General features: G+C 37.8%; 2 protein-coding genes across 2 annotated transcripts; one reads left to right on the top strand and one right to left on the bottom strand.

Annotated features, from left to right (window-relative positions):
- Positions 1-103: 103 nt before the first annotated feature.
- On the bottom strand, positions 104-6,575 carry rcor1 (REST corepressor 1). The gene is made up of 13 exons (XM_079633752.1): positions 6,035-6,575; positions 5,878-5,937; positions 5,265-5,345; positions 4,109-4,161; positions 3,753-3,914; positions 3,365-3,483; positions 3,103-3,181; positions 2,832-2,882; positions 2,484-2,687; positions 2,233-2,310; positions 2,052-2,109; positions 1,712-1,947; positions 104-1,547 (listed from the first exon to the last, which is right to left on the bottom strand). The coding sequence occupies exons 1-13, from the start codon at positions 6,189-6,191 to the stop codon at positions 1,506-1,508; spliced, it is 1,380 nt and encodes a 459-aa protein (XP_079489878.1). The 5' UTR covers positions 6,192-6,575; the 3' UTR covers positions 104-1,505.
- Positions 6,576-9,753: 3,178 nt separating this feature from the next.
- ankrd9 (ankyrin repeat domain 9) lies at positions 9,754-12,512 on the top strand. The gene has a single exon (XM_079632845.1). It carries the CDS (start codon positions 10,242-10,244, stop codon positions 11,103-11,105), a length of 864 nt encoding a protein of 287 aa, XP_079488971.1. The 5' UTR covers positions 9,754-10,241; the 3' UTR covers positions 11,106-12,512.
- Positions 12,513-15,132: the final 2,620 nt, after the last annotated feature.

Consider the following 15,132-nt stretch of genomic DNA (forward strand, 5'->3'; position numbering starts at 1 on the left):
TCCTGCAAGCTTTTTATCACATATAATAACTAACGATTAATCACTTATAATGGATTAAATATAACAAAATGTGATGTATATGGGTTGAATAACACTCAATGCATTTGACTGTATAAATCCCTTAGGTTTAATATATATGGGCCAGTTTATGACCACATTAGCTCCCACCCACACACACATACATACACACAGAATTTCACCCCAACCATGTACATGTTATCTGCACACAAAAGTTTAAAAGGAGTTCACATATGTATGGTACCATTACAGTTATTAGAAGGGAAAAAGTTGGTCGAAACAAGTGAGTGCGCGTGTATTTTAAATAACTTATTCCATTTCCAATTAAACATACAAAATAAACAATCTGAACTCATCTACCGTTGATATCCAAACAACATAATAATTAAGGACGTATTGAAAAGCATCAAGCATGGAATAGTAGAAATTTAGTTGTGCTGCCATATTTTAAAATTCTTAACTACACATGGCAATCCATTATGTTTAAACACCCATTAGAGGGTGAAAAGCTTGACCTTCGCATGAAGAAGAGACTGTTCATGCATGCAAAACACATTTTGAAATAAGATTTTTAAAATCTAAGCAAAAACCAAAACCAAAAAAAAACTCCCCATTCCATTACAACACTTTGCTGTCTGTTCTTACAGTCATCAGCCTCAGCCAAGAAACCTTTCGAGATAAAAATGCATTTCGAATACACCATGTACAAGGGTCCATGATTAAGCATATGTATATATATATATATATACATATACATACATATATATAATAACCTAATACTAAACCAATTCACTTGAACAATTTTTTAAAAAAAGAATAGAAATGGTATTACATTTGTTTAAATTTCAACCACACTGGCATTTCATTTTATATATACAGTGCAGTTCTAATAATTCAATTTTATGCAAATAAATAGCTAAAAATTCCAACCAGACATCAACTAAAAAAAAAATAATAATAAAAAAAAAAAAACATTCAAAATAAATCATATAACTAGATAATATGCTACAGTAATAAAAAAGTAACTGGAAAGAGATGTTGGATTTGGACCAGATCAAAGTCCTATGAATATATCAAGAAAAAGAGATGGTCAAGTGACATTAAACTCCTTCAGACAAGAGATCTTTCAAGACCATAATTCATTGTTCAGTGACATTGGGATGGGTATATGGGTGTTTTATTCCCCCATAACAGACCAATTACCATTTGCGGAGAACAGCTGGAGTGGAGCACCAGACAGAGACTATACTTCTGTTGGCAGTGACTATAACAATGGTCCTAGTTCCTAGCTTGGTGAAGATTGTGCTCCCATGCGGTAGCACCTGTTATAGAGTCCCGGGTTCAGCAGGGGGGTGAGAGTTGGAAGGGCTGAGGGGAGGAATGTCCATTACGAAGAGGCTTCACTTGAGGCTGTTGAAGCCTTAATGCCTCTAACGCACAGCTGCGACATCAACAGATCTGAGCTCGTCTGACCGCTGTTGGAGAACTCAGGAAACTGAGGGGTTCTGTGTTTCCACTGCTGTATGTTCCTGAAAAATATCATTTGATGATCATTCTCAAACGAGACAACACCATATGCAGGAAATTAGAGCAAAAATGTTCAGCCTGACTGGAATCTAAGGCAGAATTTTGGTGGGAAAGCCCATTAACTAAGAGGCACTGATGGGAAATTGAGAGTAGAAGAGCTACTGACCTCTGTCTGGTTTTCTGAAGGCCCTGGGGTGGTCCCCTCTTCAGATGACACCTCCATCTTCTCTTCATCTATACCCTTGCGTCCCTCCACGCCGTGCTCTGCTTCCCACTCCTGCAGGACCTCGTCCAGGTTGAAACGACGCCGGTAATTCACAAAGAAGTTTTTCACTTGAACCACAGACTTGTTGCTGATCACATCAGAAATGGCTTGGAAATCCCGTCCGTACTTCCTTATAGCTGACAGAGGGAACCAGATTGACGAGAATTTCACTGCTTAAAACTTGTCATATAAATAATAATTATTTATACAATAACCACTTGAGAAATGTGAACAAAATTACCTTGTACTGCAAGCAGCTGCTCTTCTGTGGTCCAGCGGGTATTAAATTTCTGATTAGCCTGAGGAAAACAAAGCACATTTATATATTTTTGTGAACAACATTCATGCATAAAAATGGCAAATATGGCTCTCTGTGAAATATGTTTGGTGGAAAATAATTCTAAAGATGTGAATAGTGTTACCTCAGATGGCCTGAACTCCTCCAAACCTGTGTCTAGCTTATCTCTCAGGGCACTATTGTGCTGTTTAATGCTTTGAATCTGTAACAAGAGATAAGGGTTATTTGCATCATTTTCAAGTTCTCAGTTTTAAACGATAACATACTTCTAAACTGCATCACTGTCTGTCTGATTTACTTCTAGGTCAGCCTAAAGTCTCAAATATAAAACACTGAGATGAAAGTGATGTTGCTGAGAAGTAATTAAACTCTAACCTGTCGTTTTATGGTGACAAGCTCCATATCCAGCTGTCTCAGAACACTAACTGCGGCCGGGCCGCTGCTGGACATTGCCGTCACATCATCGGAGATTAGATGCATTCCTTTAGGAGGTTTCTTCTTCGCTCTATGTAGGTTCCTCCCAGCAAGCCCCTGTACCTCCTTCTTAACATGCATAGACTTCTCTGCGATATTCACTGGCTGCGGAAACACACAGAGCCATTTGAATCTTTAATTAATTTAAAACATGTTTATTGATGTAGATTTATATATGTACAGAGAATGAGAGTTGCAAATTAACAAAACAGGTTCAACAGATTTAAACATATACATTTAGAATTGCACCTTTTGCACAACTGCAGGTTTTGATTCTTGTTTCTCAAGTCCAGCTGTTCCCTTTAAAAAAAAGATAGATGTCCAATATGTAAAGTGTAGCAGCACTGCTAAAAGTTAAAATAATCTAAAACACAATACTCTAAAAAAAAAATTAAATAAAAGTGATTTGGAGTACATTACAGAGTTTTACACCCGCTATCTAATTGTTAATGCATAACTAAGACGTTATTGCTGAAAATCTGTGCATAATAATGTGCAGAAATATGTCCATTTATATTACCTCTTTCTTTTCATCCTTATTTGGCTCAATTTCAGCATCCCTTGGAGAGTTGCGACCATTTTCTTCTCCTTCATCATCACTACATGAAAAAGAAATAAAGAAATAAGTTTCAAATATGACATTTCCTTTTCAACATTGACAATGTAGTGTTCTAAAAATAGACCATGCTAGCTTTCCATGGCAGCACGATCTTTGATCAAGACTCTTAAAAAGCAAACACAAAAAGAGACGGCAAACATCCTATTAATATCTTCATGCTGACCTCTCCTCTCGTTCTCTCTTCTGTTTGCGTGCATGGCGGTCCATCACACTCGTTTTGCTGCGCGTTTTCTTCCATGAGTAATAGAATCTAACCAGGCTTGCAATTGACTTGTCTGGAAGCTGGTACAAAAAAACAGTTTGCAAATCAAACACATCAGCGATGGAAACATCGGACATACAATATTGACACATCATTATTCACGATCAAAGATGACACTGATTCAGTTGTAGTTGAGCCTAAGCATTAGAATTTAGGACTTGACTCCGTTAATAATCCGGATTTCTGAGGCGCCTCATGTTTGATTATCACTTTGATTTGTGAAGCTGCTGATTCTCTCAAGTGCGTGTTTTATTTTAATGGTGAGAGTGGTTTCAGCCATCTTACTCACCATCTGCTGGATGCGATGAAACGTTTTTCCGTGAAAGCTGAAACCCTGTTCAAACAGCACCTTGTCTTCAACTGTCCACTCATCTGGAAAAGGGGTGAAGTTGGGAAGATCTGCCAAAGATTTTTCAATGTTGTGTTTGTGCCAAAACAGCATGCCCAATGCCTGTTAAAAACAGAAAGCCACATCATCACCGACATTTAAGATTTAAGAAAACCTCATGTTTGATGCTGTAAGAAACATTAAACTAATGCAGTATGGAATATTATACCTTATCTTATGAGTTACAATAAGACACATCAAAAGGGTATTGAAAATCATTGATTGTCCCTACAAAAATGTCAACATAATAATTTTACCTGCTCCATATTGTACCCATGTTTTTCTTTGGCTATTACAATATACTCATCCACTGTAACAAAAAAGGGACAAAAACAATCATCAGAACATATTATCAAAATTAGATCAAATGTATAAAGCTAAAAACCCTTGATAGATAAATATTTATTTTACATATATAATAAATATTTGAATGAAACATATCTAATATGTATAGCCTCCTCAACGCTACTGTGAATGATAAGCCAATATTTAAAAATGAATTGTGGAATTTCTGTGCCACTAGAGGCACCAAACTGAATTTAGGAATACAGCATAATACCACACTACTAATATTCTATGCAAACTGTAGAATTAATATGTATCTCGCATACTATCTTTAAACTTAGAAAGTATTACAGACATCCCACCTCTCCCTGAAGGTCTGTGAGTCTCAGGCATATTGATAGCAGGTCCTTGACACCCACAAATTATATACAATATCCTGGAAATTGAGCGAGCGGGAGAGAAGCCCTGTTTCCACCTGGTATTGAGATGCGTTTTCGATTACAAATGGCCAGCCAAGACACATTACTGTTTTACTTGGCCTTATCACAGGTTTCAAATGCTTCTCTTGTGACCTGCTTGCATTCGGATTTCCTATTATTTCGTCACACTACACTGTCACTTTCGGTGCATGAATACTGTTGAATGAATACATTTGTGTTAAGTGGATAACAAGAATGAATAATACAATACAATATAATAATATTCTGTTGTAATGCATCTCCCGGAAATGAGTTTTTGCAGGGTGGGATGTCTGGTATTATACTTCAGTAATACTACTACACAACCTCTTTGAATATATTGGCTAGCTAAACACAGCACTTGTCTTCCATTGGTTGGACAAACAGTCCCGCTCCAGACTCAACTGTTGGCTAATTATCCCATGTTGGGCTAAATGGACAAAACTTTTGTAAGCATTCACAGTTTTTGTGGAAATCACACTACAAATGTCTCTCCATATTATGCTGTGTGAGTAGAAAGCAATTCACCAACAAAACAAATTAGACACTAAAGTATCAGAATACTGGGTAACATGATACAATTAGAAAGAATGCAAATATTTACATACGAAAACAGTTTATGCTGGTTTATTATTCATACAGCCAACTAACATCCTCATAAATTACTCACATTTGGCCTCTGGTATGCTAGGATTTGGAAACCACACCAGCATTCCCAGATTCTCTCTCTCTTGGCTTGCCTTTGCTACATCTGATGACAAATAAAGAGAGAAATTACTGTATTAAACAAGAACACACCCATCTAGTTTGATTTTAAACTAAATAAATGTTACTACTAATAGCAATTTTTCACTCAAAGGCCTTTTCCTACAGGGCTTTTAATACATCCAAGCCAAATCTTTTAACAATTAATTAAAAATCCACGATGCATGAAAAATAAATGTATCAAAAAAATGTTTAATGAAATTAGAATTAGAAGAGCTTTTTTTTAATCAACGCTCTTCAGTATGACACCAATCAGGTGCTTATCCTCACCTCAAGTTTCAAATATCAACCAGCAAAAGTTTTTCTGTCATCTTTTGTTTTGTTTTAACATCTTTATGAACTATAACTGACTACTTTTAATGTAGGTTGCCAACGAGACATTAAATTAAATTAATATTGTTGCTGAAGATGAAGGGCACTAAACGGACGAACTATTCCAACAACGAATAGTGTTTGAGGCTATTACGCCATCCACCCTGTGCTGTCAAAGAAGCTTCCAACACTCAAAAGTCACAAACCAGGATCATAGTCGGGCACAACTGCCTGATACTGCAGTCCAACTCGCATCCCGCCCGCACCTTGAGAGCGACAAAAGAACAGATGAGATGGACTGATTACATTCATCAGAAGTGTATGAACTTGTGAAGAGGGACCGAGGCTACCACCGTGACTTACCATGCTCGTCATCACTTGAGGAACCCGAACTTCCTTCCTCCCATGAATTGTTACTGTTCCCATTTGAAGTAAAACTTTTGGCCGGATTATTTACAGAGTTTCTGCCCCTTCTTTTACCCGATATCTCAGTGGTGCCCTTCTCTAACATCGCAGGCATCTTGACAGCGAAACGCAAAAGAGCTTGAAGGAACTTGGGTTCGCTGGCTGCTCGCTATAGCTAAGCTAACTCAGCTCAACTGCTCTGATCTGAAACAAATAACACCGTCCTGCACTATTGCAAACTCCCCCAACTGGCCATATAGCGCTACGAATTCTTAAAAATGTGCATCGAATGCATAATATTTCCCTCAGTCGCAATAATAAGTGAAGTTTGGCTTTGGAAGCCGATAAAAGCACATTCGGCTGCAGTGCTAGCAGTGCGGCTGCTCTAGCGTTAGCTCTCTCTCTCTCTCTCTCTCTCTCTCTCTCTCTCTCTCTCTCTCTCTCTCTCACTCACTCACTCACTCACTCACTCAAACACACTCTCTCACTCTCTCTGATTGACCTGTTTTAGCTAATGTCAGTTCCTCTTCAAGTCAGAAATGGTGCAAAGCTTCTCCTTATAATTTAAACGAAAAAAAAAAAAACCATTATCCTGGCCAAGCGTCAAAGTAGGGTTTGTCTAGAAAACATCCACGTGCATCAAAAGCATTGAGACAGCTATTAGCATCATCAGCTTACACTCCGTATATAGACTAGTTCAGTGAAAAGAAAACCATGCGTCCTTGAATGCGTGTGATCTCCCTCAATAGCAAACAGTTGACATTTATTCCTTAAAACTAACTAGTATTTATATTTTCATTAGTAGGGCATATTTATTTCCAGTAAGTCTTTCAATAGAGACTATAGTGTCTTTTTCAGTTCCACTAGTAAACTATTGCTTTTCCACTACTAGGTATCCCAGGCCCAGCATGATAACTTTTAGTAACAAATTAAATATTTTGCAGAGCCGTAACCACAATAGACACTGATAATATTTTATATTCTTGATGCTGCTTTGCATCCTTATATCCAGTCATATTTATTTTACATTCATTTTATATTTATTTTTATTACTTTAATTCTGTCTGTTGGACAAAAAAAAAAAAACATTGTCATTACATTGTAAACCTAAACGGACGCCCAATGTTCCAGACATGTGTGTTAATAGCAAGTTATACTTGTACACGAGACACCATCTGTCACAATTGTTAGACTAACAACTGGAATGCAATTGTCTAAAAAAAAATGCAGGTATAGCTTCTATTCCAGACTAGTGTACATTGATACATGGAAACCTGGAATATAGTAACTATTTGAATAGTGACTAGTAAATAATAACAAGTATAATGTCTAATGAATAGTTAATACTTAGTTAATACTGAATATACTAATCAATATTGGATTATTTACAAATAATTGAAATATTAAGTTATTAGATTAATATTTGAAAGGAATAAAGGCCATTTATTTATGTAATTTCATATAAATTACTACAAAGTCATCTACATGGACTGCCAGTTACACTGCACAACCTTTGTCTCATTGTTCTTGAAGTACTCCTAAAATCTTTGCCATGTCTTTGTCATTATTAAGGCCAGTTATAGTGGCAGGTCAAAATAAATGTATACAAAAAAATGTTATTTCAAATTTGGGGCGAGATCACACTGAGATCCTAAACATTAGTGGGATGGACAACTTAAATACAGCACACCTGATCTGAAAATTAATTTGTGTTAAAAGTATTTAAAGACATTTTAAATAATCATATCCCAAAAATTGAGAAACAGTAATTTTGTTGGCAGTAATATGCCTATACAGGAATGTTACACAGGTTGTAACATGTTATTACATCTGAATACGATCTGATAATTTCTCGTAATCTCAGAATCAGATTTACCTCATATTGTGACATAGGCAAAAGGTGGAAAACTAAAGGTGGAGTTACAAGGTTTTTCGGACCTACGTGTTTTGTCCATCATGGCCGCATCTGAGGCAGTAAGCGCATCGCATTATGTTTTTATTAACTAACAGGTTATAAAGATTATTGTATGTGGGCACTCATTTTTTTCTATCATGTGGACAAAATCTCATGTTATAAAAAATGAAGAGCTTCGCACAGGCTATTTAAAGGGGCAGTAAGTGATTTCTTAGGAACACTGTTGATTTTTGGAATCACCAAAACAAACACGCTCCTACCCCAAAGGATCGAATCCCTACCTTTAGCTCCGCCCCCAAATTCAGGAACACACTATGCAACACAGGCACCTCCTCCTTAATGAGTACGTCTGCTGATTGGCTACAAGTGCGCTGTGTTGCTCAGTCCAATCCACTTTCCACAGTGTTTCATCACAAATCGCTTACTGCACCTTTAAGACAGTAGCCTTTTGTCTATGACTGAAAAATGCTAGACTAAGACAAATTCTCCTCAAATACATAATATAATAGCCTCTATGTATAGTATTTCTTGAGTAAAGAAAACAATGTACTTATTCAAAGAAACAGTTCTTTATTTACCCGTGCCTTGCATTGCAAACAAGCAGAGATGGTTCAAATTCATGCTGCACTTCATTCATGATAGAGCGAGGCAGGGTGGAGTTATGAGGTTTGACCAACAGTTCGAAGATCCAATGGAAATACGAGGTTCAGCCACAAGATCTTTTTAATACGTTCCATCGGTTAAATAAAAAGCAATAGACCTTATTCACGGCAGCACCCTCTTTGATTTTTAACAGGAATGAAAGGGAAGCTGTGAGGGATAGGCTTCAGTGTTTGTACTATTATTTAATGTGTTTTTGGATTGTTCTGCTGATGAATCATTGCAAAATATCTTTCCAAGGAATGTCAGTAGACAAAAACTACAGACAACATGACCTGTGGAAAATTATAGGCTAAGCGATCTAGGAGCTCACATAGCCCTCACTGCCTCGCTTTCATACCTGTCATTGTGACGCTCTGAATAAGGTCTATATGACAAAACAAAACATCCATACAAAATATTGAGATACATTTCTGCCCAATATTTAACATTTTATTAATTTAGATTTTTGTTTTACTAGCCTATTAGAGTGAAATAATAATAATAATATATATATAAATATATATTATATTCTCCTCATTGAAATTGTGCAATGCGAACATACATGAAAATAAAATGTATGCATAAATGCATAAATCCATCCCTGCATAATCTGATTATGTATCGATATACCCTGATCATATAATTACAGTTAAATTGATTATTTTACAAGAGATCATTTTTGTGTCCATAAGCAGAAACTTTTTAAACTGATACTAATAATAATGATGATAATTACAAAAAGAGAAGGTCTAAAATAAGTCATGAAAAATGATTTAGTGATAAACGTATAAAAAAAATTCTGAAGAAACAAACAAAAAAGCAATCATAGCCTACTTATCCACTAGATGGCGCACATGCTCCTCACAGCTCAGTCACACTTTGTTTGATAAAGCTCCATTGTTGTTCCAGACATTCCCATCGCGTCTGGAGTTCTAAATTGTTATCGCCCAGTGTTATTAATTTTGACTTTGACATACTTTTGCCCTTGAATTCTTCCAAAAGAAAAAAAACTGAAAAAATGAGCATGTTTATATCATTAATATAACCTCGAGGAAAGCAACAATACTGAATCGTTTACAACCATAATAATAAACTTTTTTTTCTTTTTCTTTTTCAGACTGGCATGATAAACAGATCGGGTAGATCACCACGTGAAAGAGCGCATGGCTCGTCCTGTGGGATATTATGTAACAAGAGTCGTGCTGAATGTACTGAATGCGCGGGGGTCACTCGATATCGTCCAAACATACGCACACATGCGTTGATGCGTTCTACACTAATAAGGAAAGGTTGGAGGCACTTTGTACCCTCGTGACGTGCGCCAGCATCCAATGGCAAAGAGCGCAGCGATATGCGCAAACCAACACGGGCTGCCCCAGTGCCCAGCATACAGTATATAAACTCTCGGCTGAGTTTGTAGTGGGGTTTGAAGGCGGGTGAACGGGTTGAGACTCTATCGTACGAGATACGCCTATTATTATTGCGCCTGGTCTCCTGGGTTACATATACATTCTGACAGATGTTTCAGTATCAGCTGTGGCTGCATTGAACACCACGAGAAATCCAAATAGCCCCCCTAAAACGTTTAATATAACGGCGGAACTCACAATGCCTTTGGATCTGGGGATGTACGAGAGTCGCGCGGATTATAAATCCCCGAAACAATGCCAAAAAACCTCATTTGCATTTTATCAGGCTGTACGGGACCTGTTGCCGGTGTGGGTCCTGGAGGACATGCGGACAATGGAGGTATTTCATTGGGAAGAGGACGGACAGGCGTGCGCGTACTCCCCGTCGGAGGCGTTTCTGTACGCGCTGGTACATGATCACCAGCAGTACGCGCGCTATTTACTCAACAGGTTCTCCGCCCGCGCGCTGGAGATGCCCAGCAGAAGTTTCTGCTGCTGCCAGGCATCCACCACACCGCACCTGGCCATAGCCGTCCGCTACAATCGCATCAACATCCTGAAAATGATGATGGACAGCATTAAAGACTTCACAGACTGCGAGAGACGGAGCTACCTGAACCGTCACGGATGCGTCCATACTGACGGCAGCAAGACCGCGCTGCATCTCGCTTGTGATCTGGTGCGTCCCGAGTGCTTGATTCTGTTGCTGGGTCACGGGGCCTGTCCTTACGCAACGGACATGACAGGGAACACCCCCCTGGACTGTTTACTCGGACAGATTTGCCAGAGTGACTTTGACATGCGGACGAAACGCGTCTGCCTCGGCTACCTCATTTTATTCATGCCCACATTTCGCTTCCAGATGAAGAGACAGTTGCAGGACAACGCCGATGTGTGGAGGGGTCTTATAGGAGAGCAGGCCTTCCAGTTGCTCTCAGAATCATCACCTCCTTCACTGTTCGTTCAGGCCATGCAGAAGCTCAGCCAGTCCATTCCCAAAGAACAGCTGGACTCACTGCCGAACTTTTTGAAACCCCTGGACTTCAGACTGGATCAAGTTTAATGTAATAATTATAAAGCACATTGCTTGCCTCTATTGTTTCTAGAAATATTCAGGTTTGAGTGTATGTGACAAGCTCTGTAAATATGTGAATAGCTAGGTGTTGTACATTAGAGTACCAGCATTATGAAAGAAACTGTACAATTATTAAATATATTTTTTTTGCATTTGTTGCCTTGGAGCTTCATGTTTAAGATTCAGTTCGTTCAAGATGGGATTCAAAAAAGATGGGATGCAAGATGCAAAAAAAAAATTAGACATCTCATCTCTGACTTAAAAACATAAACAGTGAGAGTGAAAAGTTTTGGACACAATGACTTATCTTTATATTACAATTTCCTTGATTTAGGACAGTAACATTATTAAGCACAAATTCAAATAATTCCAGTAACAAAGATTATGCAAGAAGACAAAAATGCTAAACAAACCAAAACATATTAGAGCTTCTTCGAAGCTATCCTGCAGTTTGCATGAGACATTACTCTCAAATGACTTAATGTGGTGCATCCAGGGATACTTTTTAAATAGAAAAGTGTTCCCATGTATGCTGGGAACAAGTTTTTTTTTTTTTTTACTATTTGGTTCAACTCATCCACTCTGGAAAAAAACAAAACATTAGTTTTGCAAAGTGTAAACTGATACTTTTGCACAGTTCAAATGTGCCTGTGATTTCAAGCATATAAACTAAGAATACTATTACATTTTAAAACGACCGTGTCCTTTCTGATGGCAAAGCTGAATTTTCAGCAGCAATTACTCGTCTTCAGTCACATGATCCTTTAAAAAATATTCTAATATGCTGATTCCTTATTATCAATGTTGAAAACAGTAGTGATGCTTAATATTTTTGTAAAAAAAAATAAAAATATTTCAGGATTCTTTGAATAGAAAGTTCAAAAGAACAGCATTTATTTGGAATCTTTTGTGACATTATAAATGTCTTTAACTGTCATTTTTGATAAATTAATAATAAAACTTTTGATCGATTATAGTGTAAATTCAAGTGCATCCAAACATCTGTTAGTGTACATCATCTGTAATATGACCACAACATGCGGAGAAACTTATTGTAAACATTTTATTTGGAAGTTTGTCATGACTAAGCATGGAGCAAAGACCGCAGAGTTTAAGTCATAGTTTAATATGCGAGTTCACATTTAGCTGCATTACCACTTAAACCACACTGGCTTAGCATTACATGGCCAGTGTACCACATTTATCACTTTAATCTGACTTACAATATGGTCTAAGTGCAGAACTAAAACTAGTGGGGTAGAATAGGCCAAAACAATGGCAAATGTAACGTACATAGCAAACACAACTTGCAGCAATGCTTACATGGTCATTTGAATCTATTTGCATATGATGCATTACTGAGGTGTCAAAATCTCGAAAAGAAAGACTTCACAGTCAGACAATAAAGAAAGAGGAGAGGAAATTAAACATCAGACCTAGCACTGAATTAATATTTAGTTATCTATGATAACTATGACTCATCAAGATGCGTTCTTTATATGGACGTATATGAGGAATGCTTATCTAGCATTAAAATATTTTTCATAACAGACTATGATAGATTCTATCAACCAAGTAGTAAGTTCAAATTGTTTTTCTGTTTTAAGAGTTTAAAGTCAAACTGTCCTTTTAAAATACCTCACATTAAACTGCAACACATCACTACATTGTAGGCAGAGGCAAGTCAGAGACCATGCTCTCTACGACTCATGTCTCACAGATATTTGTCAAATGCTACCATGATTTTACTCCTGTCAAGTATTTAACAAGGTATAAGTGTATTTACAGATAAAGCTGAATCCCTTAACTTCCTCAACTAAAGCCAACGTAAACCTAGATTATTTTCTCATGACCAAAAATGCCCTCTTGTTTGTTAATCTAAGCTAATATTGTGATGTATATATCCTGTACCTATAATTATGTGTTTAATGAAATGAGTTTGGTCAAATAGGAGATATTTACATAATCTATACTTCTAAAGCAGTAGACTACAGCTACAGTATAAACAGATTCACGTGAAATATTTCCCTATGTAGTGAGCAAAGTGCATTATGTTACACTACCATTCAAAAGTTTGGGGTCGGTAAGATTTTTGTAAATGTTTTTGAAAGAAGTCTCTTACGCTCACCGAGGCTGCATTTACCGTATTTGATCAAAATACAGTACATTTTTTATTTGAATTTTCAGCATCGTTACTCCAGTCTTCAGTGTCACATGATAGATTGTGATGATAGACTGGATAGATTGCTTGTCAAACTACAGAGTAGCCATTGGAACTGCAAGATCTGCCTATTTCTCAAACATTATTGATAATAATCATAGCAATCCCAGGAAGCTCTTTCATACAATTAATAGTCTGCTTAAAGCAGATAGTGTCAGTTTTCTGACTCCATCTGACTGGCTGTGCAATGAGTTTCTCAAATCTTTCAGTGAGAAAATTTACAATATTCGCACAAATATCCATTCCTTGCAGTCTGCCGATCTTACAGTTAATACTCCTAGGTTCTCTGGCATTCCTTTATCCAAATTTACTTTGCTAAAACCTGAGATGCTCTGCAACCAGGTTTCTAGTATGAAAGCTACCACTTGCATACTTGATCCCGTGCCTGGTGGCCTGTTTAAATCCTGCTTTGGTCCTTTATGTCCCTCAGTCCTTGCTATAATAAATGACTCTCTGTCAACTGGGGAGGTGCCAGCAGCACTTAAAACTGCTGCGGTTACTCCCGTTTTAAAAAAGCAAAATTCTGATGTGAGTAATCTGTTAAATTATCGGCCAATCTCAAATCTATCGTTTCTGTCTAAAATCCTGGAGGGTGTGGTTGCAGCTCAATTAAACAAACACTTAATCGAAAATAAACTATTTGAGCCACACCAATCAGGATTTCGAAAATTACATAGCACTGAGACTGCGTTGGTGAAGGTCGCAAATGACTTACTGATTGCCTCCGACTCCGGCTCCACGTCCATTCTCATTCTTTTGGATCTCAGCTCAGCCTTCGACACTATTGACCATGCCCTACTACTAAATCGCCTCGAACATGTATTTGGCTTGTCAGAGACTGTTCTTGACTGGTTTAAGTCCTATTTCACTGACCGCAGTCAATTTGTTTTTATGGGTGGTTATAGGTCCAAAGTTGGTTCTGTTCATACGGGTGTTCCACAAGGGTCAGTCTTGGGTCCCATACTCTTTAGTTTGTACATCTATCCACTTGGTCAATTACTACAATCGCTCAACCTTAACTATCACTTTTATGCTGATGATACACAGATTTATATACATACTAGACCGGGTCAGCAAGTGAACGTTGGGCATCTTTCTAACTGTATTGCTGAGATAAAGATTTGGATGTCCAATAATTTTCTGTCTCTAAATGGCTCAAAAACAGAAGTTATGCTCCTTGGAACTCCACATCAACTGCGAAAGGTTGGGTCTCCTACTTTGTCTGTTGATGGTGTTGCACTGGAGTTTAAGACCAAATTAAAAAATCTGGGTGTCATATTTGACGCCACACTGTCATTTGAGCCTTTTGTTCAGAACACAGTTAAGACATCTTTTTATCACCTCAGAAATATAGCCCGGATACGTCCTATGTTGTCCTTTTCGGTAGCTGAGAAGTTGATAAACTCTTTTGTCTTCTCGCGCATTGACTACTGCAATGGTCTTCTAGCTGGGGTATCTAAATCATCATTGGATAAATTGCAATATCTTCAAAATTCAGCTGCTAGAGTACTATCTGGGGTCAGGGCCAGGGACCATATAACCCCGGTCTTGGAGTCCCTGCACTGGCTACCTGTTAGGTACCGTATTGATTTTAAAATCCTTTTGCTGGCCTATAAATCTCTGCACAATCTGGCACCCCAGTATTTGACTAACTTATTAATCCCCTACACACCACGTCGCAATCTGCGCTCCTCACAGAGTGGTCTTTTGGTTGTTCCGAAGACACGGCTTCATACGTGGGGTGACCGAGCATTTTCCGTCTATGCTCCTAAGCTCTGGAATTCTCTCCCGGCC

The sequence above is a fragment of the Phoxinus phoxinus genome, assembly GCF_949152265.1.
Source record: "Phoxinus phoxinus genome assembly, chromosome: 13".
In the NCBI taxonomy this organism is placed as follows: domain Eukaryota; kingdom Metazoa; phylum Chordata; class Actinopteri; order Cypriniformes; family Leuciscidae; genus Phoxinus; species Phoxinus phoxinus.

Excerpts from the sequence above, each read along its gene's own strand:
- rcor1 (XM_079633752.1), bottom strand. The coding sequence starts at position 6,191 with ATGCCTGCGATGTTAGAGAAGGGCACCACTGAGATATCGGGTAAAAGA. Across the intron at positions 5,938-6,034 it reads CTCAAGTGATGACGAGCATG|GTGCGGGCGGGATGCGAGTT; the intron begins GTAAGTCACGGT and ends GTCGCTCTCAAG. Across the intron at positions 2,110-2,232 it reads AGGAGTTCAGGCCATCTGAG|GCTAATCAGAAATTTAATAC; the intron begins GTAACACTATTC and ends TGTTTTCCTCAG.
- ankrd9 (XM_079632845.1), top strand. The coding sequence starts at position 10,242 with ATGCCTTTGGATCTGGGGATGTACGAGAGTCGCGCGGATTATAAATCC.